Here is a 23,998-nt window from a genome sequence, read left to right as displayed (position 1 = left end):
ACTTTGACTGAAATCCACACAAAATAATTTATACTTTTTTTTAACAACTATTCAACTTATAGTAACCAATATTTCATATATTTATTCTAGACTTGCACCAGTTATATTCAATAAAAACGTGTTGAACACAAATCTAATTAGAATGATCACAATCAATATCTCTCTTGTATATGTTTAATATAGATAGCAGCAGGTTTACAGAAAAATGAATCCCAACAAAGGCTGAACGTATTTTTTAAGTGAATATTTATATGACAGTTGTTCACATGGTTGACACCTCAAAGAAATGTTCATATGCTGGATTATAAAACATGAACTGTAGGTGAGTGTCAATTGTGCTGGGAGACTTTTAAAGCGAAACTGTCAGATACAGAACAAATTATTCAGAAGCACTTTTCCCACTATAATTAACAATAAAATGTGATGATCAGATACCCCCTCCCCAAAAATTGAAAATGAAATGTGCTGATTTTTCCTGGTCCTGGTACCTCAACGACACAAAGGCATCAAACACATAAGGCAATCAAGCAAAGCATCAGAGACAAAGCCCAACAAGCTTAAATAATGGGATAAAAATCAATCTTTGTTTCCATCATAGTTAAAAACTGAGCGGATGCATAGAAAAATATATATTCAAAAACGTAACGGATCTACATTTACAGTTTCGCTGCATAGCAGTTTCAGAAATCATGTGCATCCATGTCCACATAAATGCATTGGATACTTCAGTACAAATGGGTGCAATGCATGACAGATATTTCAGAACAAAATTCATCTATCACATCCCTGCTCTAGAGCATTATTAACACATTTAAAGTGTCTTGACTTGGAAAGCAAGCTGGGTGTTATATGAGCAAAATATGACAGGCACATTTATTTACAGTACGGTATCTTAGCAGTGGTGCCTTGCGATGAGTTCAATCGGTTCCGTGACCATGCTCGTAACATAAAACACTCAAATCTCAAGTCATTTGTTTCAGCTTTCACTTCAAAATAAATTGGGAAAAATAGCACTCCATAATACAAATAGTGACATATAGATTGATGCTATTTAGCAGTTTCATCTAAAAGAGTAATGGTGTGTTTCCGGATGCAAATCTTTGTTTCATGTTTAGTTTGAGAGTCAACCAACTCGGCACAGCACTAAACAGCTTGGCGTTTCCTTTGTGAAAAATGATTCACTACTTGACGTGAGTTGAGTTAACTGCAAGCATATTGTATTGCAAGGCACCACTGCATTTGAAGTTGTAGTATTTTGAAGAGGTTTAAGCAAATTATATAGTCAACCTGGTAAAATAAACATTACAGCTTGTTCTATTGAAAGAAATGTATCAAAGAACTTGAATCCACATACAAAAATAGCTGTGCACTCAGTGCATCTTGAGATCAGTGAGATACTTGCAAACATTCGATACAAAGTATGTACGGAACATCTTATTGTTTTGTGTTGGTCATAATACTGAAAGTCATTCCTATTTAAAAGGATAAGATGGAAATTTTGGTGCCATTTGCCCAAAAATGTGTCACATTACTTTTCCAAAATTCACCAGTGTAATTGCATATAAAAGTGTCACTTTTATTTATTGGGGGGAAAAAATAAACACCTTTTTGTGTCTCAGTACAGGTTTCAAATTGAGGATCAGCAGATGTGGGCTCCAAACCACAATAAATTGCCATCGGTCACAGTTCGAAAGATCTTAACCCAACTACGCAAATAAATACATAGGCCAGACTAAACCAATAATAAAAGACTCACTGGAGAAACAAATTTAACAAACACAACCATAAATATTAAACTATAGTTCTTCAGTTTCACAAGTTTAAAGAGAGACAGTGACACGTAGCTATGTATCCGGTGTTCTTCTGGAGTAACATCCCACTAAAAACAGCTTTGCTCAAAACAACATACCATCACGCCAATAATCACATTAGTAAAGGTTGGTTACATTGTACTAGTACGTTGCCCATCATCTAACTATCTGGTGTTTGTGGGTGGATAATTACAACTGTGTTGGAACACAGCAATAAAACAAAATAAATTGCACACAAAAAGAAACGGAACTTTTGTTAGGTACGTTAACAGAGACCAGCCCCTGAAACATAGAAACAAACAACAAAAACAACAGCAGGATAAAAAAATCAAAAGCGAAACACAAGAGAAGAAACGAGTTGCTGTTTGATTGTTTGATCACACAAATGGAAAGAAAGATAGGAGAAGTACAATAAGCAAACGGGCCATAAAACTGGCTCGTCATCAGGATTCATATAAAGCGTGTTTCGTGTAAATGTGACTGGTTAGTTATAAACACGGCCATATCTTGATTATAAGAGGGTGTGTACACGTTTTTTTCCTAAATTGTTTATTTTTACTTCCCCTCTCGAATAGATTGAGCTGTAAAGTTCATCGGCCTAATTCACGGTGGTTAAAGTTTTGAAATAATTTAACTTGGTTAGATTTTTTCCAATACTACTATAATTGGGATGTCTAGAGTTTTTATATCCGTTCTATGTAACACATTTAGGAGTAGGAAGAATTTTCTCCAAATTCTTGGCTAATTACAGCCAAACAAATTAAGACAGTTTGTCCACTTATTTTCTTCAACCTTTCTCGTAATAAAGACTTAAAAGCATGCAGAACATAAAAGGCTGGAGTGTTGAAATTCACACCGAGATAAAAACAAAACAAAAAAAAAACCGCACAAATTCCCAAAACCAAAGCAAATGATTAAACTTCTGAACTATGATACATAATCCTCGGTTATGCGTACCTGACACAGAGGGAGTGCATCAATGTAACTCCGAAGGACAAATGACACATAATGAAACTAATTTACATTCTGATATTTGTACTATAGGTAGACACAGTCTAATACAAACATTCTGTCTACTACATCCTTTGAAACACCTTTGCTTCAAATGTTCCTCACTTATTTCAACTTCAGTGCTACCTTTTGCTAATGTTACATTTTGAGACATGATAGTAGAATAGTACCACTAACAAAGGACTAAAAGAACATTATGTTCATCGTTTTTTTCCCCCAATCTTGAAAAAGAAGTAATTTAATCCAAGTCCCAAAAGATTATTTTTACTTCGATCATCATTGTATTCTCGTGGACATCATCCTGATGATTTTTCGCTGGTATTCCAATACGCAAATAAATAAAATCCCAATTGGAGCCCATTTGCTCGAATTAAGTTTCATCAACCTTCCTGTGACAAAAATGAATTATAAACATGTCAAAACAGAAGGATTGGCAATATTTCACTAATGTTGAAATCCTAAGTACTGCTACTATACTGTAAAGGCACAAATGTGTCGACATTCATATTTAATAAAAAAAAAAAAAAAAGCCATTCTTTGCCTCTTTTCTCTCAATACACTTTCTATGCGCCTTTCAACCACACGCCCACCATATTACATTCATACCACACTGCTCAGTCTTTCCTTTCGCTTGTACCACGCCATCCTGAAAATATTTTGAAAATGACAGCACATACAGCTATCATCTCCCGTCTATATACAGTAGCTCTATTCCACTCAAATCTAGTTCACTTGGAGTAATTTTCAAAGAAAATAATTTGGGGCCCCAAATGAGATCAAATCTAATCTTAAATGGGCCGAAGACAAGATGTTATTCATTCCCATTTAGAATCACCTCAAACTGTTTTGTTACTGAAGAAATAAAAGAGAAATCCTCTGTGGAAATCAGTATGAACGGGTTAAGGCGTTGCCTTGTTCTTGGCTGATAGCCAAGTTATTAATCCTCTCCATGCTCTGGGAGGTTTTCAAGCCACTCTGGCTGAACAGCGACTGAATGCGGGCCTCACTCTCTCTTTGGTTTTGCCCAGACTGGCTGATGGCTATGATCTGGTCAGACACCGTGTCTCCTGGTGCGCTCATCATCTGACCACATTCTGCAGGAGGAGAGAACACAGAAGGTCCATCAGGATTGTTTACAGACTTGTACTAACAATGGGTACGGGAATTGATGAGAATTTAACAAAATCCGATTCATTATCAATTATCAATCTTCACTCATTCATAGTTGTATCTGTATCCGGCTGAAGTGCTTGATGGAGAAAAAGCTTTACTTTAAGTTTTTAAAAATAGGGGAATGAAACAGATTCCAAGTTTTGGATTATTCAAAGTCAAAGTCTGCTTTATTGTCAATTTCTTCACGATTGAAATTTAACTGGTCGATTAGGTTCAATCAAATTGCTCACCATTGTGAATTCCAAAAATGAATACGTCAGGTTGCTGAGGTTGGCCGGGCTGCCTGATGGTCCCAGCGACTGCAGACTGAAACAGAGTCCCCGGCTGCTGAACGGGAGACGAGGTGGTCGTCTGGAGGTTCGCCACACCATTGGGCGAAGCAAACATGGCGGACTGCGCGAGCTCCTGAGACAACCCGCTTTGCAGAGAGGCCATGTTTGGCGGAGGCATGAAGATCCCCACGGACTGCTCTTGCCCATTGTTTGTGGCGTTTCCAAGTTGCATTGGTTGCTGTTCCTGGAATAGCACTTGCTGACGTGCATCATTACCTAAGGCCATGGGCTCAGAGTGCACCTGTTGGGTTACCGTCACCATGCTGGCCTGTGAGAAAAGCAGCGACGCGTTCTGGGGCTCTTGGGAAACTAGACTGCTGCTGCTGCTGCTCATAGGAGGCATCTGCCCCTGATTGCTGAAGAGAATGTTGGATGTCGGGTCTGCGGTAGGCAGCGGGTTGTTACAGAACAGGTGTCCGGCTGGCTGCTGTTGAGCTGAAGACAGCGTGTTTGCAGGTGGATGCTGAGAGATGTTCTGAAACAAACATTGCTGCTGACTTGCCTGAGAGAGGGGCTGAGGCTGGGAAGGCTGCTGTTGCTCCATTGGTGCGCTTTGCTGAATGGGAGAGAGCTGAGTCTGAGCCTGAGGCTGAAACACCGCTTGTTGTTCAGGAGCAGGTGTTTGGAGAGCACTGAGAAAGGCCATTTGCTGCTGTTGGTTACTACTATTGGTTGTCAGCTGACCTGAAAGAGATGTCTGGGGGAGGAAAAGACTAGGCGTTGAAGGTTGCTGGTCCGGAGAGGGTAGAACTGTCATGGGGTTCTGGAAGAGCACCACCTGCACCGGCTCTGGAGTGTGAGAAGCACCCTGGCTATGAAACAGAGTTCCCTGGGGATCGTGCGCTTCAGCCAGAGGGCTGGCGTTGTGGAACGCTGGCGGTGAGGGGTGTGAGGGTGTCTGCTGCAGGAAGTTGGTTTGAATAGAGAGCAAATCGGTGGTTGGCTGAAAGAGAGTTGTTTGTTGTTGCTGTTGCTGCTGCTGCTGTTGCTGAGCCTGTTGGAAAAGTGAGCCCTGGTTTGGTAGAGCACATGGTGAGGATCCCTGTTGCTCCACATTCACACACTGCGATTGGTACATTTGCTGTTGAAGATTCTCCAGCACCTGCTGCTGCTGCTGCAGTTGTTGCTGTTGTTGTTGATGAATTTGATGCTGTTGCTGCTGAAGTTGCTGCTGTTGAATTTGCTGCTGTTGCTGCTGAAGTTGCCGGTTTTGGATCTGTTGGTGCTGCAAATGGTGCTGCTGGTTGGTCATTGAGTTATCCGTCTGAAGTGGCACATTACCAAAGGCTTTGGGCTTTTGTCGAACCGCCTCATCAAACTGGTTCACTTCGCCCGAAGGGAACATGGGCAGCTGCTGCTGTTGAGCTCCGGGATCACCACAAGGTCGCGCCGTAGACCCGGAGCTACTGACTTGCCCCTGCCCAAGACCCACCATGGGCTGGATTGTAGTTAAGGCCTCTGTGTTGGTAAAATCTGGAGCCTGAGCCTTGTCGGGGTCGCCCAAGGACTGTGGCAATGTGTTGGAAAACTCTATGTTATTTAGATGACCTGTAGACATGTCTGGGTTCTGCTGAACTGGACAAAGGTCAGGTGGCGGCTGGCAGAACCAATGAGAAGTTCAAACACAAATGTAATTTATAAGTAGTACTTTAAAATAAAAAAATATCAGGTGACCAGTTTATAATCAATTACCTTGAACACAGCAGAGGGTTGGAGGTTGTTGGTAACGTCCATTGGAGTGACTTCCTCTTTCTTCACTTGAGGCACCATACGAGGCATCAGAACTGTAACGAGATGTATGAGAATGATTTATTGAAACCATCTGGCTTTCTTCCCTGTATTGGATTATTTGATCTATGTATTTTATTTAAAGAATAGTATTTTGTTTTAACATTTTTTGATTCCCCTTTGGAAATAAAATATGTACAAAGAAATATTTACTTTGATCATCAAAGGGACACGTCTTCACTGGAGATGATGTCTCCTTCTTCACAAAAACTTCAGTGTTCTCTACAAGAGTAGTCACGTAAACACATTCACACACATGACTACAAAAGTGTACTGGTAATTCAAAAGAATCCCGATGACCTTTTCAGTTCACTCTCAATGACGTGATATCATCATTGTACTTAGAGAAGAAACAAACTAAATCCAACCTGAATCTGGATTGTATGTAAAAGGTTGAACATCATGGGATCTGCCAGCAATGGTGACCACATAGATAGCCACAGACACTGGAGAGGTGATGCTTTGGTTCTGGTAAGGTGGAACCTTCACAATCAAATGATTCTTGGGAGAAAAACAAAGAAAGAAAAAACAAATACGTCCATGAATAACATAGTTTGATACTCTTGTGCAGCCCTAGCAATGACCTGCCATTTACACGATGAAAGGAAATTTGAGATACATTTACTTTCATTCGTTTTAAGCAAAACAAAACATAAATAGTAACGCAGAAATGTTTGAGCCATTCAGTCTATGTTTGCTTTTTATTAGCTTCTTATGATGTGTTAGCTTTAAAAGCGATGTTGATCACACAAGGATTAACTTGTTAAATAAAATACTTTTTGTTCCTTTGGAGTGTTTTGTTAACAAGAGTAAAGATCAATGGTGTCAGTGTTGAAACACACCTTAGAGACTGTGTATTTAGGGCACAATACAAAGAGCTCACTGAAACCTTTGAACCATCAGCTACATAAGATGATTACTTCTAAATGACCCAAAGAATCTCAAGTGACTTATTTATGGTTGCCACAAATGACGTGGTTCAAATAAAACAAGATTAAGTCCAACCTGGTGAAACAATTCCATGTCAATTTCTGCCTCCGTCTTCCAAGATGTTTCATCTAAAAAAAAAGATGAGGATTATTGAACTGGAAATATTCTGCAGTTGGAATCAATTTTCAAATTTCTTACCAGTGATATTTTCTTGAAAAACAACTTTGGCGTCTTTGAGAAAATTCTTGCCAATGATGAAGAGCTCTTCTCCTCCCCTCACTGAGCAACTGTGCAATGATTTCTTCAGAATCTCCGGAACCCCTGCCGGCTGAGCTGTTGACAAAAGGCATATTAGAGCATAATATTTTTTAATTATGAAAGGCAGTCTGAGTGGCAAGGAACACAGATTTGCTGATAATACTGGCACTCCCAGTCTAAACAATACTTCTTTAGTGTTCAAGCTTTAGAACGTGTTTATTATGATATTGTTGAGCAAAAAGAGGCAAAACAAAACGTAAACTCAAAACTTTCAAAAATTCTTTCTGCATTTATTGTCAAAGTATTTTATTCAGCGGAAATGAGAGGTGAGTGTTTACTTTGCAAGTCAATTTACAATGTTTTACGGTGATTCCATTTGTGCTTTAACATTTTATGTTAAGGGCCACTGAGCTCAGAATAGACAGCTACTCTGGGGCCTTGGCATGTAGAAGCTATAACCTGAAAAAAAAATTCAGAGGTTTACAATCACAATTCCTTTTTATTGATTAAAAAGGCAGCTTGTGAGGCACAATGTATGTACTATTTCAAAATCAAGTCAAACAGAGGTGCCACTTTACTTTCCTTAAACCCGGTACTACTGTTTGGAAGATAATACTGTCATAATACTATAAAATCAACCTGATAAGTAGATTCATGTTGACATTGCGCACAGCTTTTAACAATGCTTCTTTCTCAGAGGAGAGGTTTAAAAATGTTATACGCAAAAACAACAAAACAAAACAAATCAAAACATACAGTATTTCCTTCCTGAGTATTTCCCTTCATATGATTCAGACATACCTCCAAGACTCACATGTACAGTACTTGTCATTCATTTACCGTATGTGGAAAGATACTGTAGTGCATTGCGTGTTGGCTAAGTTTAAACGGTATCACACATCTATTGTTTTGTCCTTCCTTTTATTCCTCTCGTGTCAGTTCTACCAAATTAGCTTTCTCGCAGCGGCTTTCCTGTTTATATAGTCCACCACACCCTTAAACTGTTTGCACGATCATACATTGCATTAGAATGAAGGGAATTTACACAATGTCTTCAAAAACGGACAAATACAGAGCCTTCTGGCCTAAGGCTGCAGTCAATTTTATACGGCGCTTCTCCAAGTAATGAAGTAACTCCATCCACAAGCACTGAAAACAAACAGCTTCACTTACTGCAAAGGATGGAAGACGACAGCGTTTGGAGTGTGAGCACTGAACCGTCTGGACGTGGGATGTTGACCCGAAACACGAGCCTGGCACGTGTGCTCTTCTTTTTTGACCCCGCCACACCGATGCGAGCCTCCACGTCGGCATTTCGGAGTTTCAAGATTCCAACGCAGTCCACACTGCACAAAGACTCAGTGTCAGCTTTTAAGGAAACAAATGTTAGGTCATGAAGAAACTCAAAATTTACCAATAGAACTGATTGTTAAGGAAATTGCAAACAATGTGTTGGCACTCAGATCGAATCAATTCACCGTTTCAGGTTATATAGTTACGGCTCAACAAATTTAATAATAAAACCCTTCCGAGTCCTATTTTGTGCACACAAATGCTCAGTGTGCTGACCATTTAAGACAAAGTACGTACGCTAAAGTCATATTGGTGCTTGGGTCCAAGGGGACTTCAATGACAGTTGTACCCCCAATATCCACCTCTTTGCAGGCTGTGGTGTTGCGGCCGGTCACTCTGCAAGCTTGGTAAAATCCGTGGGGCCTCACCCGCTCAGTATCGATTCCGACAAAAACTTGCAAAATGACTGGCTCATTGACACCCTCCAGCTGTAAAACATATTGAATACAAAAATTTGCAAATATAAACGCATAACAATTGAAGTTAACGTCTTGACTGGCTTTATGAAGATAAATGGTATTTGTCAATGTTTCCCAAGATTTATTGAATTTAGACAAATATTTATACATTTCATTCGTAAACTCGCTGTTCCAAATCTCAACTCAAAATTAAAAGCTTAAACTTTCTTATCCCCGAATGTGGCTTGAGGAAGCATACACTGAAAAGTAGAGTGGTGTCTTGAGATACATGTAAAACGAGTTTTTCAAGTGACAAGCTGTCATTTGGCCAATGTTTTGCTTTGACTTGCAAGGAAGATTTTCACATCGTAAACAATTCTTCAAAAAGTACAATGTTACTGAGTGGTTTTTTTTTTAATTCAAAAGACATTGAGAATTTGGGAGGGAGGCTGGAATGAATTATTGGCATCAACTGGGAAAGATGATTTGAGGTGTGTGTTTTCAGATGCGAGCATGGTTATGGGATTAAAATAAACTTCTAGTATCTCATGGCAACATTGGACTCTTATCTGATATCTTCCTTTGGAATATCTGCGGGCTTAAATTTGGTGGCTGATATCTATTATACACGAATGACCTCATGCCTCAAAAGTGGTTCCTTAACAAGGCTGCCTGGAGATGGGGGAAAAAAAAAAAAAAACAACTCAACACTTACTTTGATGGTAGGGAAGCTCTGCTGAGTGCGGTCCTTGACGGACCCTCGGCTGCCCTCCGTCAGGTAGCGAGCCCGGTGCTGAGGCTCGGGCTGAACAAGGATCTTCAGCTCCTTTTGTTCACTCTTAGATGGATATTGCATGGATAGAACTCCTTTTTGGTGAGGCGTCGGAGTTTTTTCTTGTGGACTGCAGAAAAGAACAGACACAAAAAAAAGAAAGCTTGACACAGCCACATTTCATCACCTCTGGCCTCTTGTTTTACTTGAAAACATCAAGCCTAGACTTATTGACTTCACGCTTCTGGATAATGGCCATCATTTCCTTTTCTCACCAGGATTTCCTACAGGATCAATAAAGGATCTACCTAGCGACTTAAAACAATCAGTGGCGAAAGTGCTCCACAGTTGCCATGGTGCACGAAGCAATGTGGACGCCCTTCATTAAGCAAGTGAATTGTATCTGTTTATTTAATCAGCATTGCTTTTCCTGGGCCTTTGAGAGCCGCTGTAATTCACAGTTTGCAACAGTAGTTTGTTCCTACTTTTTGTGGCTGTGTTTTAGACACTGGCTGTAGCACTGTCTAACTTTACTGAAAGGTGGGGATGAGTTTGGTGGCCTTATCCTTGAAACCATACCTTCCTTTTTGTCCAGTCTTGCTGTCCGAGCCGAGCTGGGAGAAGACATAGTGCGGCCCTTTGGCGCTGTCCGCATCGAAAACATCCATGCTGGCTTCATTGGTAAGCAAAGACTTGGGCCCCGGCCTTTGTCGTGGGGTGCGTTTGCGTGACTTTCGTGGCACCTCTGTGTTGTCATTGTAAGAGTTTGTGCTCATGTTACTGAAGTTGGAGAGGGAGTCCTCCATCCAGATGCTGTTGCTGTGCTCTGAATCCAATGAGGTTTCTGCTTGACAGGACATGTGACTGTCGCTAAGTAGGTCTTGGGGAGGCGGTGAGATGTTCAGTTCGGTGCGACGCTTGGGGGGCATCATGTGCTGATGGGGCTGATCCTCCTGGGATATCACACCTAACCCTCCTCCGACTTCATTAGTGGCCAGGCAATGAGCACCGCCATTGCCGTTGCCACTCCCAACTTCGGCACCAAAGCTCTCTGGTACGGCTCGGCAAGTTCGGATGTCCTCTGGGTCGAGATTGCCACCGTGAACATGGTCACTGGTTGAAGAATTGCAATGTTTGGTGGAGCTGGAAGAGGTGGGAAAAGCACTGCGGGGGCCATCCATGGTCATGGAGCAGGGCATGCCATCTACAGTGCAAATAATTGGAAAGTTAATGTCATTTCATATCATCCTGACATTTTTTTTTTCCATTTTAGAACTTAAATTTGCTCAAGTTTGTACTATGGTGCCCTGAGATATGAGTGACTTGAGCTACAAGTTTACAAGAAAAAAAAAGCTAAGCACTCTATGGTGGCAATTAACACCGCATGATGGGCTGTGAGAGGAGTTCAAATGACTCAAAGAAGAGGACACCCTGTTGCAATATGATTGACTATTGCCTAGAACAGTGGTTCTTAATGTTGTTGGAGGTATCAAACTCCACAACCTTTATACATGTATTTGCAGAATTAGGCCCTAGAACTCTCAGGAATCATAATGTAGAGAGTTTTTGTCAACCGTGGGGCATGTGAAGCCCTTTGGGACGTTTCTGAGATTAAAGGCTATATACTAAATAAACATGACTTTACTTCACTTGAAGACGGCAGGTACAAATTCATGGCATTTCCATTCATTTCAATGGGAACATGTGATTTGAGATGAACGGCTCCCCATATAAATGCAGGGCTTAAAAATAAAAACACTTGCCCAAAGTGGTAATCAACTGTGATATTGACGGATGTCACTGTAGAAAAGAAAAACTAGAGAGGCAGCCTTACCAAAAAATAAACTATACTATGAGCCTTGGTTCAATGATGTGATCTAAAAGTGGAAATCTTTGAAAAAAAATAACTCGGCAAATTAGCACGGGAGAATAATTAATTTTTCGTCACAATATGATGAAGATGGTTCAAAATGAGCAAAATGTGGCATGCCAGTCAATCGAGCTTGAATTTAGGATTTTAAAAAAATGGTTTTGCCTGGGACTGAATGTAGCCACATAGACAAAATAAACAAGCTTCTGACCTATGAAGCACAGAACTGCAGACCATTTTATATGCAGACCCTCCCTGCTTCAGAGGGAAGTTCCTGTAATAAAAATGAGACAGCGAATGAGCAATAAGGGCTGAAAGTGAACAGAAAAAAAGTCACTCCAGCATGCCTGCACGCTGTAATTTAGAAGAAATTAGTCAAAAATAATGATTGAAAAAAGTCACCCCAGCATGCCTGCAGACTGTAATTTAGGAACAATTAGTTGTGTGAGAAGTAGAGAACAGTGTGGTTAACTTGCAGATAGGGCTGGGCAATTAATTTGAATTAGATCGTCATCTCTATCTTAAAATCATTATAATTCAAGAAAAACAATTATTGTGTTCAACAGTTTGTGAAGATGGTCTGCCTGTCTGTCTGTCTGTCTGTCTGTCTGTCTGTCTGTCTGTCTGTCTTTTTGCATTCAGTTTTGTGTTGTTTTTTGTGTGGTTTTATTTACATAAATAATATGATACATAAATTTTTTTTAAATGATTTTTTTTTCGTAAATTCTTATTTAATTTGTGACGACCAGTATTTTTTTGTTTGTTTGTTCTTTCAAGTTTTTTTGTAAAGTTGAGTTTTCAACAAGGGTAGCCCAGTACGTCCCAAGACTCGTGGAAATAAAAACCGAAAAATAGAATTAGGTCAAATAAATACAATAAAGAGATAAGGGATAGTCCCGATTATTCATGATTTCAAAAACACAAACAATAGTGACTATTGTTTTTTTCCACAATCGCCCAGCCCCACTTGCAGACGAATAGAAGTAAAGCTGTTGCTGGCATTATGAACTGTGTGAGCTTTTATGGGTTTGCAAACAAAGCAAACTGTTAATAGAAAAAGAGAGTGGGGAGGGGGGGGGCACAAGAGAATACATCAACATTATTCTCAATCATTGAATAAATATTTTTTCATGAAAGAGACCATCAATTGAACTGGAATCATCATAATGTTTACTGAAATACAGTACTATACAAAAAAAAGATCATGTTCAGATTGTATTTAGAATACCAACATCTATTCATTTTCTACTGTTTAGGGCCAAGCGCAAAAGTTCACATTTGTGGGGAAAAAGCCAAATTTGACTGAACATTAAATACAGTGGTTGAATGTGAAATACCGTTATTTGGATAAGACAAATTTCTGGTTTAACTGGAACAGGCTGAGCTACAGAGGAATGTGTGTCTATTGTTCTCTTTTCCTTTTATTAGTCTTTCTTGGCAACTCTGCCTTAAAAAGCCAGAATCCAAGTCATCTTTTCAAGGGCACTGGGACTTATTGTGTTTTAAAGTAGCGAGTAGCGAGTCATCTGTTTCCTCGAACAAGAGACTACTATCAAGTATTTGACCTTCTGCTTGCTTGTGTGCACATTTTGGAGATCCAGTTCGGTGTTGATAGACTTTGAAAAGAAGATTTTGCTATCAGCTTTACTACATTTCCCTGTACAAATGCTGAAGAATGGATTTGTTGAAAGTTTGCTAAAATACTGTACTTTTTTTTTTTTAATTATATTGTTCATTATTTTATTTCATGCAGCATGACGAATCTTACATTTTCAAAAGTGATTTCTAATTAAAGCTTTTCTTCAGCACTGTAACCTCAGGATTGGTGCAAATAGCTGCCAAGTAACCATCAAGCGGCCCCAAAAATCATCAAAATGTTTGAAATCTGAATTTAAAAACCTTTGTTATGGTACTTGTAACCTGTGTGCTGCATCTTCTCTCAAATAAATTCTTAACCTGTTGTATAATTACTTCTGACCACATGTGACATGTTTTTGTGGAACCCATCCATGTATGCATGAATTCCAGAATAATGACAAGAATGTGGGCAGTGCAGCACCATTTTTTTCCCAACCAGACAACCCCTATTGTTTTCTCCGGTCGTAGATGTTTTGAATTTGCGAAACATCATGCAGGAATGTAGCATTTCCATTTTTTTTTTTTTTTAGGTTGTGTTCAGAACCACTGGGTGATGTTGAGCTATTGGAATTATGAGACAAATGATTAGGTAATTTACAATGGATCAGAGTTGTGTTTGAAAACTGTTTGTCATTTGGTTGATGAAGAGTGAACTATATTCTGTGAAATTGCTAATATTAATTTCATTCAATTGTCATCTGGGCCACTTATGGGCACCATCAACCTTCTTTGAAAAATCTGATAGCCAATGAGAGATCAATTTAAAACTGTGAACTTAAGGGAACTATTGAATCAAATTTTCTGACAATCAGATGTAGCTAAATCTAGGAGCGCTCTGCAACGTTTGTTTGTTTTTGTTTCAAATGAAAATTAAACGTTAAACCCGTTATTAGTTGGAGGGTAGTTTTTTTTTTTAAATGCCAATATTTTCCATTTTAATGAAAATGAATAGTAGTTCCAAATATCAGATGTCTATTTCATTGACTACTATTAATCGGTATAGGGATTGGCGCAAAAAAGAGATTTGTGAATCTACAGAGGATAGGTTAAAAAAAAAAAAAAAACCAGCAAAAAGGCTAATTAGTGAACATGCAGGAGTTCACGGGAGTCAGTATAATATTGTTTATGTGACTGATTTTGAACACAACCTAAAATTAAAGGATCAAATTTGAAACTTCAACATAATGGAATGCTTAAGTGTTGTTTTTACAATGCACTCTGTGATGAAACACCACTAAGATGTCTTTTGGGGGGATTGAACACAACCTTTCCTGCTAATAGGAGGAAAAGAAAAAAAAAAAACAAGGATCTTACCTGAAACTAAAGAAGCTGAAGGGGGTCCGGCCTCTCCACCGCTGGTTTGGCTCATGGTTAATGGGTTCTACTGGATTTTGGAACAAAAGTGCAGCTCTCCGGGAAGGTGGTCATACACTAATTCTAGGAGATACAAAAGTGGTAAGCTGAGCACTTGGACTCAATATAACCAACTACAGAATTCTCCAGTTTGATTAGTTTTACCCAATTTTCCTGGTGACACATACTTGTGGTTTAGCACACATTGACCCATTTGCAGATTTGTTTTTCAATATTGTTTTGCAATGATTATTTTTGGGTAGGACAAAGGAGCCAACCCCATTTGTCATTTTTATACTTATTCGATGCTTATACAAGGTTTTCCAAGATTTTTTCCACCTTTCACGAATATATAATGGGTGCTAATTTTTGCGGTCCATCTCTCCACCAAAAAACGGGGCTCCACTGTGTAGTTCCATTATTGTGGTACTTAATGTTTACCTTCAAAACAAAAAATTGCTTTTCTGGCTACATTAGTTTTGGATTCATGAGAAGAGGTTATTTATTGTTTCTGTCCAAATGGAAACATTGTTTTTAGCTTGTAAGTTTTGTTAAAAATGAAAACATTACATCTTGTTTTTTAATTTTCCAGTATTACCGCATGCGGCCTGACCGACCACGATAACTTAGTGGGGCAGAACAAAAAAAACAGAATCATAATGCTGCTCCACATTAGGACGCAGTTCTGAACTCAAGTGAGTGTTATCCATTCTAGTTATCATAAGCAAACTTTTTCTCAGACAATAAGTCACAGAGCGCTAGGATAATAATGTGTGCGGTGAAATGATATCAACACGTATCAAAATGTCAAAGCGACTGAGGCGCATGAACAAAAACAGATCTTAACACAACATCCAACACTTTTTCCCTTGTCCACTCTATGCCTTTGGTCAACACATTTACCAGTAGTCTGATTCATCATCCAAATATTATGGTATGGACCTAGAGCGGCTGTCAAATTTGCCCGACTCGCTCTCTTCGCTGCCAACCGCGAGCTTTAATGACTTGCAGCTGAATCATGCGGCTTGGTGTGTATATCAAATACTTAACCCTTCCATTGTGAGCTCTCTCCGTGTATAAAACCCAAAGTCGGCACATACTGAAACCGGGCCGGGTTGCATCATTCCCAAAGCTCTGTAGTCTCTTAGAGCTCAGAGCAGATGAGCAGGGAATGCTGATTCCCAGAAAAGGGGCTTAATTCTGAACTTCATACCGTATACTCAGGGATCGAATGTGACCGTGCTACCTAGTCCACATTTCCCATACGTTCATAACTGCCACCTCCCGATACAAAAACATTCTCCCAGAGTTTGTATCTTTGTTTAAAACTCAAGTCTTCTTGGGGCTCCCTCACAGACTGTGCATGCAGAAATGTGCTCCAACCGGGCAGCCCTTCCTGTAAACACATTGCCAACCGCACAGGCAGAAAATATGTACACTTCCCCTCTACTCACTGCTCTCGCATCACTGGCTGGACTGTTCAAAGTGTTTCCACAGGCCCTGGATGTTTTGGAAGAGTGAAAAGTGCTGAATGTTTGTTTCCTGTCTACACAGACAGAGTGCAATTCTTCATTTGCACGTGACAAAACACTCGCCCTTTCACGCCAACTGTATAAACAACAACAAAGCACACCACTTCATGTTAGAACTTTGTAGTAGTGATGTTATGAGCAACTATGGAGGACCACTGCTGTTTGAGCTTCATCATAAGGATGGTACTGAACAGATTTACTGAACAGCTCGAGTGGGTAAAATCAAGTAGGTGTGTTTTGCATTACAATTACACAGAATAACCCAAACAAGTATTCCTCGTCATTATTTCCTAAGCGTACTTTGTCTCATGCTGCGTCAGGGTAAGAGATGCAGGATGAAAAAAAAAAAAAAAAAAGATAACACTCACCATGTGACTGGCAGTCTTATTCATTGCGTTCACATTCCTGTTGCTTGTTCTTACTAGCCCCGACACGTAGGGCGTGGCACGTATTTCTTTTTTAGGGGTGATTAAAACCCCTCCTCCACTCCACCTACCTCTCGCTCTCTCCCGTGACTCGTTTAGTATGGTTTTGGAACATAGTCTCTACTTCAACTTGCCCAACAGGTTTGAGTGAATTCTGTGAAACAAAAAGAGAGCTATCTGCTTTTTTTTTTTTTTCCAACTAGTGTTATCTTGTCTAATTTGGAAAGTGGTTAGACACAAAGTTTAAATTACTGTGTCAATATATTGGGCCTGGTGTCTGCAGCAAAGCTTGTGCAACAACACTGAAATGTTTACAGCCAAGCCTACATGATGGCTGCCAGGGGCACCATAGCAACACAGATCCACCGCACAAGTTGAATTCACTCTCCTAAGGAAACAAAATTGAATAACCTAAATCGATGGAAAAAAAACAGGACTAAGTATCCAAATTTGAAAAAAAAACCAAAAACAAAACTTCCCTCAAATCATCAAAACATCTGTTCGGGATTTATTTGTGTATTCTTGCAAGGATACCTGTGATTCCATATCATCAAGTTACACACAATCTTTTTGGGTATTCATATTTTGGAAAAATTGCAGTCTTGATCCTGTTAGATTAGGCCTTATAAATGTGTTTTACTTTTTTAGTGCTGGCATGAAACAACATTAGACATCACATAAAAGGTGAACGCAGTGGCATTCAAACTATTTGCAGACGTTCAAGTTGGCTGAACAGAAAAATATGCCAACACGCATACAGCAAGCCTATAACCACAGAGTAATAGAACTAATCAAAAAAATGGAGCCATTGCTGTCTGATTCAGAGGGAAGTGATGCTGACGAAACAGGAAAAGCCTTTAGCAACAAAGGTACAACATCATCAAGCGATGATGCAAACTGATCAATTGAGTCAACATTGAGGAGTGATTGTTGTGAAACTTTGTGGTTCCCAGCTGGCAAGTAATAGCCTGACTTCAATTTAAATGGCTTATGACGAATTGCTTTGATCAAAATCGTCATCCATGTGCACAAACATGTAATAGAAAGCGAAAGGACTTGTAGATTTGAGAAGCAGTTTTTCTGGTTCAGTTAAAAAAAAAAAGGAAGAGAAAGTTAAAACAATACAATGGCTGGTAACGAGTGAACATTTAGCATGATCATGTTCAAAATCCTAAGGCATAAGAGAAGAGTGAGAATTCCAGCCTATAGAAACTAAAATATTAAGTGAGACACGACCTCAAAACAATCAGAGCCTTGAGGCAAAAGAAGAGGGATCACATTTTTCATCTCAAGGCCTAGAGGACTTCAAACAGATGGACAAAAATATTCTCCCAAATGAAAACAGCTGGAACAAAACTGCTGTGCATGAATAAATCAAATCTTCTTTCCTAATTAAAATACATTTCTTTCAAAACAAACTTCAGCAGTGTCTCCCCTGTTCCTTGAGACCAAACTTTCACAGCCCTTACGTTGGCCGCCTGAAAATAAATGACACCAGTGTACGAAATACTCACCTGCAGACCACCTACTTGTGACCATTTTGTTGTGACACTGCGAAAGTGCCTTGTTCAACCAAAACAAGGTGGATGTCCAAATTCCCTAATGAAAATACTCACCTAACACATTTCTAATATTGTGGCTGTTCAGTTCAAATGTCAACTTTTATCATTTTCGAAATGTTTAAATGGCTTTTCTCGATTATCATTTTCCAGCATTGCGATACCTACAATAGATGTTTGCTCGCATGAGCGCCTTAAGGATTGAAGCTTTTCAAATGACCCACAAACCAGCAGTGTGTGAAAAAACTAAGAAAACACATTGCATAAATTTCTGGTTGCCTATTGTTATTGCGGTGGCACAATTGGAATTTGCTTTCGTAACACCCCTGTGTGAATTCACCAGTGAGCGGTCAGTGTCCAACTCTGCCCTTTTTCATATCCAACCGCAAAGCCTGCTCTATTTTGGAAACCCATAGCTGCTAGAGGATTCCTTATCAACAACAAATCGATTATCAAGTAAATCAAAAACTGTTATGATAAACAACTCATCTTTTAGAGACCGTCTCACTTAAAATTATCCAAATCCTTGGAATAAGACAAACATCTGCATCTATTTTGGAAAACAATGATCACATGTTTGACTGTATTGTCCATTTGAATTCATGTCCTGTTTCTTAATAAATGAATGGAACAAAGATTTGTGCACAAATGGGGCAATAAGGCTCTAAAAGCACAGAAAAGCCAAGTCAAACAGATTCAAGTGTGGACTTGCCACAGATGGATGGGTGATGGCATTGACATTCTGCCTCATAATTTATGATGCAAAATGACAAAGCTATCGCCCACGACGCTCTGCTAACTCATCAAATGTCATATGCAAGTCTGGAACAGATTGAATTATAGTTCATTATTATCTTTTCTCTCAATGCTGCTTCACTTCTTAGTTTGAGTTGTACTCTGAATCAAATGGTGGAAAAATACACAGATGCTACAAGAAGACTAACACGCATAAATTCCTTATTCTCTAATAATAAAAAATACTTTGTGATATAGTACTGCCTTCAAGTGGCCAAGGTAAGCCACACCAGAAGGAGTAGCACACTGAAGTGGACTGCAGCATTAAAATCATGAGGCCCAACATTCTATTTAAGTTCATGTTAAGTTGGTAGATCATTTGAAAAGTGAGTGTTTTTTTATCATAACATTTTGAATCCCTGTCCATCTTTTGTGACACGAGTCGTGGAACTTTTCTATGTAGAAAGTAGGACAGTGCACATCCCCCTCCCTCCCTTTCCTTTTCAAAACAGAATTATTTTGATGATGGTTATCACCTTACAAGTCAACAATAGTACAAACACTACTTTCAAGTGCTACGAGTTTTACAGCTTTGCCCACAAGGCTGTTAGATCACATCTCGCAAGATGGGGGGGGGGGGGGTATTGAAATATGGCGACTGGTCTATATTACCGTAAAGTATCCATAATGCGTGCACATAATGAACCACCTCAAAATACAATGAAATATGGCTCTCATGTCCCGGGAGGCGTTTTAAAGCAACATTTATCTGCTTAAGTGGTGTTTAACTTAAGGAATAAACCCAAGGGCAGATATTCAATGTCTGTGACATTGAAATTTTACAGAACTATGAATATTCAAAGTTCATGTTACACATCTGGTGATAGAAACAGAGGAGTGTTGTTGCCAAAAATAAACATTTATATTATTCAAGATTATTCTATGAAAAGGAACCGTTGGAAACTAAAATTAATGTCAAATATGCGTACAAATGGTGTCAAAGTGTAAAATCGGTCAATAAATAATAACTATCCTTTGGCATCAGCGTCACACCAGATAATTGTAATCTATTTTTCCGGTAGTTTGATAAGTCTGTGCTAAGAAAAGACATTATGGATGGAAAATTAAATATTAGATCATTAATTGGGGGAAAAAAATCGTTTTGTTGTTTTTTCTACATAAAAATAAAATAAAAAGCAAATAACAATACCATTAGTTAAAAGTTAAATTCGTTGAAAGTTTTGATCAAATATTGTAATCTTTGGGTATCAAATGTTTCTATTGGCATCATCAATATTAGACAGAAACTTGTGCACGTTCAAAATGTCCATGTTCGTCGAGTATGGGGTGTTTACAAAATCCGTAAAACACGATTAATTTGAACCTTGAGGAGTTGACACGTATCAAACTAATAAACGCTGAGGGACAGTTTCTCCAAAACAACATTTTACATCAAAACCAAAAATATTCAAAGGAAAATTATATAATTATGAGTCCAAACAAGTGGGCTTTATTTCTCACAAACATCAAGCAGCTGGTGGGCTGGAGAAAATGTGCAACACTTAAGGCACAATCTCTGACCACCAGTGCAAATTGGAGTCTGGTGGCCAAATTTACTTGGCATAAAACAATTTCATCAATTTTTGACTCACTTCAACAGTGCAACTGGAAATATATCTCTTAAAAAAATTTCCATAATGGCACGGGAAACTTTGATTCAAGTGTAGTTGTTTTTTTTTTAATAATTGTTGTTTTTCTTTCAAAACATTGGTTGATTTTGGCATACCGATCAAGGGAAATGTGTCTTTTTTTTATGAGGGGAAAAAATGATCAAGTGTTAAGTCACATTCTCATTTCAAAGTTTAATTCGCTACAAATTTGATGTGATCATTTTTCTAATCATCCCTTTTCGTGGGAGCCTTTTTGACTGTTTAGCTCTTGTTTGGCAAATGTTCAATATGTTGACATGGGACCTGCTTCCGCGTTCATTCATAAAAGATTGCTGCCTCTGACTGACATCTGTACTTAGGTGAACTGAATGCATTGCTGAATAAAATGTACATAGCTGACATTTCCAGCTGGTGACAAAATGCACATGACTACACTGTCACGAACCATTCTTTGTCTCAATACTATTTATTTTAGTAAATAAAGCACACATACACTGCAAATGCATTGTTTTGACAAAATTGAAATGACTTTCAGACTTCTATTGTGCTACCACGTCATTTGCAAAAATACTATTAGTGATTGCATCAGCAAGGATGCGGAGGTGAAACTTTGGTCAATTAAGGCAACAGCTTTCCGCCTTATGCCATAGAAGGATCAAGTTTATGACAATAATGGTTGCGCAGCACAAGAGGAAACACAACATAGATCCATCCGCTCATCCTTGGTGACTGTTCGTGTCTTGACATCATAAATAAATAAAGGTCGTTGTTCAATGAAAAATGTGTGCGGAACTCGGATTGTTTGTAAGAGGTTCAAATTTGTGCGTCACCCGGATTGTTTGTAAAAAGGGGCATTGCTAACTCAGTTTTTATTTTTTTCAAATTCATTTTCTGCATGTGGAATAAGAATTAAGAAGATTATTGGCTAATCCATTTTTGACCTCATACCACTCTCTTGCTATACTATACTGAAAGTGACGTTCAAACTGGGCAATTACTTTCAACGTAATCTGGATTTTGATTTCTCACAACCATAAAAACTAGGACAAGACCAATTTATCAACCAGAAAAAAAAAAGAACTGGTCCCTTTTAAGAGATGAGTTTTTTTCTGTCGTGTCACTCTAACAGAATCCGTGAATCTAACAGAATCCCGCAAAGGAACTGTGTTGGACCTTCAAAGTTTCATTTGTATAGTGCACATTGTCCAAGCATGTCCACAACAGGTTAAACCACTTGCATATAAACACACGGTCGAAACAAAGTCACGAGTGTGCAGTAAATACCAGAGCAAGTGATATTATGACCTGAATAAGATTTGTCTTTTTACGAGAGGTTTGTCTAAAGTCAATGATTCATTGATCAATGAGATTCAAAAGAAGTTATTGATGGTGGAACAATCCCCAGTATATTCTTTAACTTTCACATGTTTAGATGATCACACAATGCATGAAGAAGACCACAGTGTTGTGAATGACATGAATGTTTCTTAATTCAACTAAATTCAGAGTGCTTTTCAGATTGATGTCAGAAATAGAGAATCATTGTATCTGGCGATTTACCACAATTAGTCCCTCACATCTCTATATCAGATATTCACAATTTTTCTAGGAAATCAAGTATTTCAAAGCACATGCCTTTCAGTTTGCTTAGCACAGCAGAGTCAATATTAAGACAGCAATTTAAGCCAGGGTTTACACGCGCACTGCGCAGCCAGTCCCTTTAATGATTGACCAGCCTTTGGTTTGGTGTCAATAGAAGAAAACTATTTAGAGATAGTTACTTTTGCTATCGAGAAATTCACAGAAAGCTGTGATGCGTTAACGCTTACAGTGGCAGATGTTTTACGTCCATTAAGTTGACACAATGTTGCAGCAAGGCTGCGGACTAACTTTTTAAAAAAAAAATTTATTAGGAGCACAATGGCCCCTAAATCGAAAAATGTAGAGGTGCACACTAAGTTGACTTGCAAAGTAAATATTGACTCCACTCGTTTTAATCACATTACTGACAAATGTATAAGTTTTCCAGCAGCAACAAATATTCAAGAATGCTAATTAAAAACAAAATAAAATAAAAAACCATCACATTTACTGGTCACGAATAGATGAAAAATGTATTTACACTAGAAGTGCTTGATTTCAACTTATTTTTAAAAAAAATACTAAGACTAAAAAAAATCTAAAACAAAGCATTTTCCGAATATTCATGACAAATAGAAATACGTGAATAAATAAATATCAGAATTAACTTATTGCAGTACTGTTTGTCCTGTATACCATTCAAAATTTGCAAATAATAATATTAGTATAGGGCAATATAAGACCCAGTGTAAGTGCAACTTAGACACATCCGCTATCTAGTGGTGATAAGTGATGTTACAACCTAAAATTAGTCAACATCTGCGGATTCAGATATTCACAGATTGATTTAAATTTGAGAAAAAATAACCAAGGGGTCACTTCGAGTGTGGTTGCAGCCATGAGCAGCAAGTCGCCCATCAGTGAACTAGATTTTATACATGGCACTTTAGCAGATGTCAATTAGTGCAACTCAATATTACGTTTGCAATTTCTTATAGATCTCTTTCCAACAGCTGAAAATTCTGCAAACTTACCTGAGGGCTTGTTTGGGCCCGCATGCCAACCACACGCTGATGTTTACAGGTCAACTAGTGTCCAAACTCCATTGCTTTTCACTCAAATAACCCAAAACTGGTTTGACCGGTGTGAAGTGGGCTTTACACTAAAGGTGTCAACTGCAAAATTAAACATTAAGCGTCACGAGTGCTGTTACCTTGGGAGAAGAGGGATCCGGGTAAATTGAGATCAAGCTCCTGGCTGAAAAGCGCGACAAAGTCAGAGGGCATCGCAATCCCTCAAGAGAGCGGAAGCCGGGCACTGTTGGGCAAAAGCGTGACCTCACCGTTCCTCTCTCCGCCGATCGAAGGTGTGAGGGATAAAGTGAAAGGAGAGTGGGATAAAGTGTCCAAATTTGTCCACGCTGCCGTGTCCACGTCGTTGCCAAATGTGTCCTTGATTTGTGCGTCGGTCTATTCTCACTTGGGTTCGCACACCCTCGCCGTCGCCCTCGTCTCCGCCCCTCAGTCCGCCCTCTTGAGCCCGTGCAAGTGCCACCGGAGCCACACCCACCCAGGTGACGCAATACGTCACATCACCAACAGACCTTGGACACCCCATTTGGAACACTTACGCCCGCCCATGAACAATAAAAAACAATGAATTATTGTTAAACTGCAACATAGAATATTACCGATGTAATTAACGATCGCGCAACTGCAGCGCACTGCTGAACGCGCAACTGTAGCGCGCCGCTGAACGCGCAACTGCAGCGCGCCGCCGAACGCGCAACCTTGGCGCGTCACCGACCGC

General features: G+C 39.1%; 1 protein-coding gene across 4 annotated transcripts; it reads right to left on the bottom strand.

Annotated features, from left to right (window-relative positions):
* Positions 1 to 139: 139 nt before the first annotated feature.
* nfat5b (nuclear factor of activated T cells 5b) lies at positions 140 to 23,681 on the bottom strand. Of its 4 annotated transcripts, XM_085907602.1 has the most exons (14): positions 23,532 to 23,681; positions 23,403 to 23,446; positions 14,649 to 14,771; positions 10,406 to 11,030; positions 9,770 to 9,956; positions 8,894 to 9,084; positions 8,477 to 8,649; positions 7,244 to 7,378; positions 7,121 to 7,173; positions 6,484 to 6,616; positions 6,269 to 6,337; positions 6,020 to 6,111; positions 4,226 to 5,924; positions 140 to 3,916 (listed from the first exon to the last, which is right to left on the bottom strand). In XM_085907602.1, the coding sequence occupies exons 3-14, from the start codon at positions 14,701 to 14,703 to the stop codon at positions 3,708 to 3,710; spliced, it is 3,621 nt and encodes a 1,206-aa protein (XP_085763728.1). In that variant the 5' UTR covers positions 14,704 to 14,771; positions 23,403 to 23,446; positions 23,532 to 23,681; the 3' UTR covers positions 140 to 3,707. The 4 variants fall into 4 exon arrangements, with proteins under 4 accessions (XP_085763728.1, XP_085763727.1, XP_085763729.1 ...); XM_085907601.1 differs by having other exon boundaries at positions 23,403 to 23,681; XM_085907603.1 differs by lacking the exons at positions 23,403 to 23,446; positions 23,532 to 23,681 and adding an exon at positions 16,142 to 17,045.
* Positions 23,682 to 23,998: the final 317 nt, after the last annotated feature.

The sequence above is a fragment of the Syngnathus leptorhynchus genome, chromosome 3, assembly GCF_054491065.1.
Source record: "Syngnathus leptorhynchus isolate UIUO chromosome 3, UIUO_Slep, whole genome shotgun sequence".
NCBI classification, from domain to species: domain Eukaryota; kingdom Metazoa; phylum Chordata; class Actinopteri; order Syngnathiformes; family Syngnathidae; genus Syngnathus; species Syngnathus leptorhynchus.
Note: the sequence above shows the minus strand (reverse complement) of the source record. Positions and strands in the feature narration are given on the sequence as shown.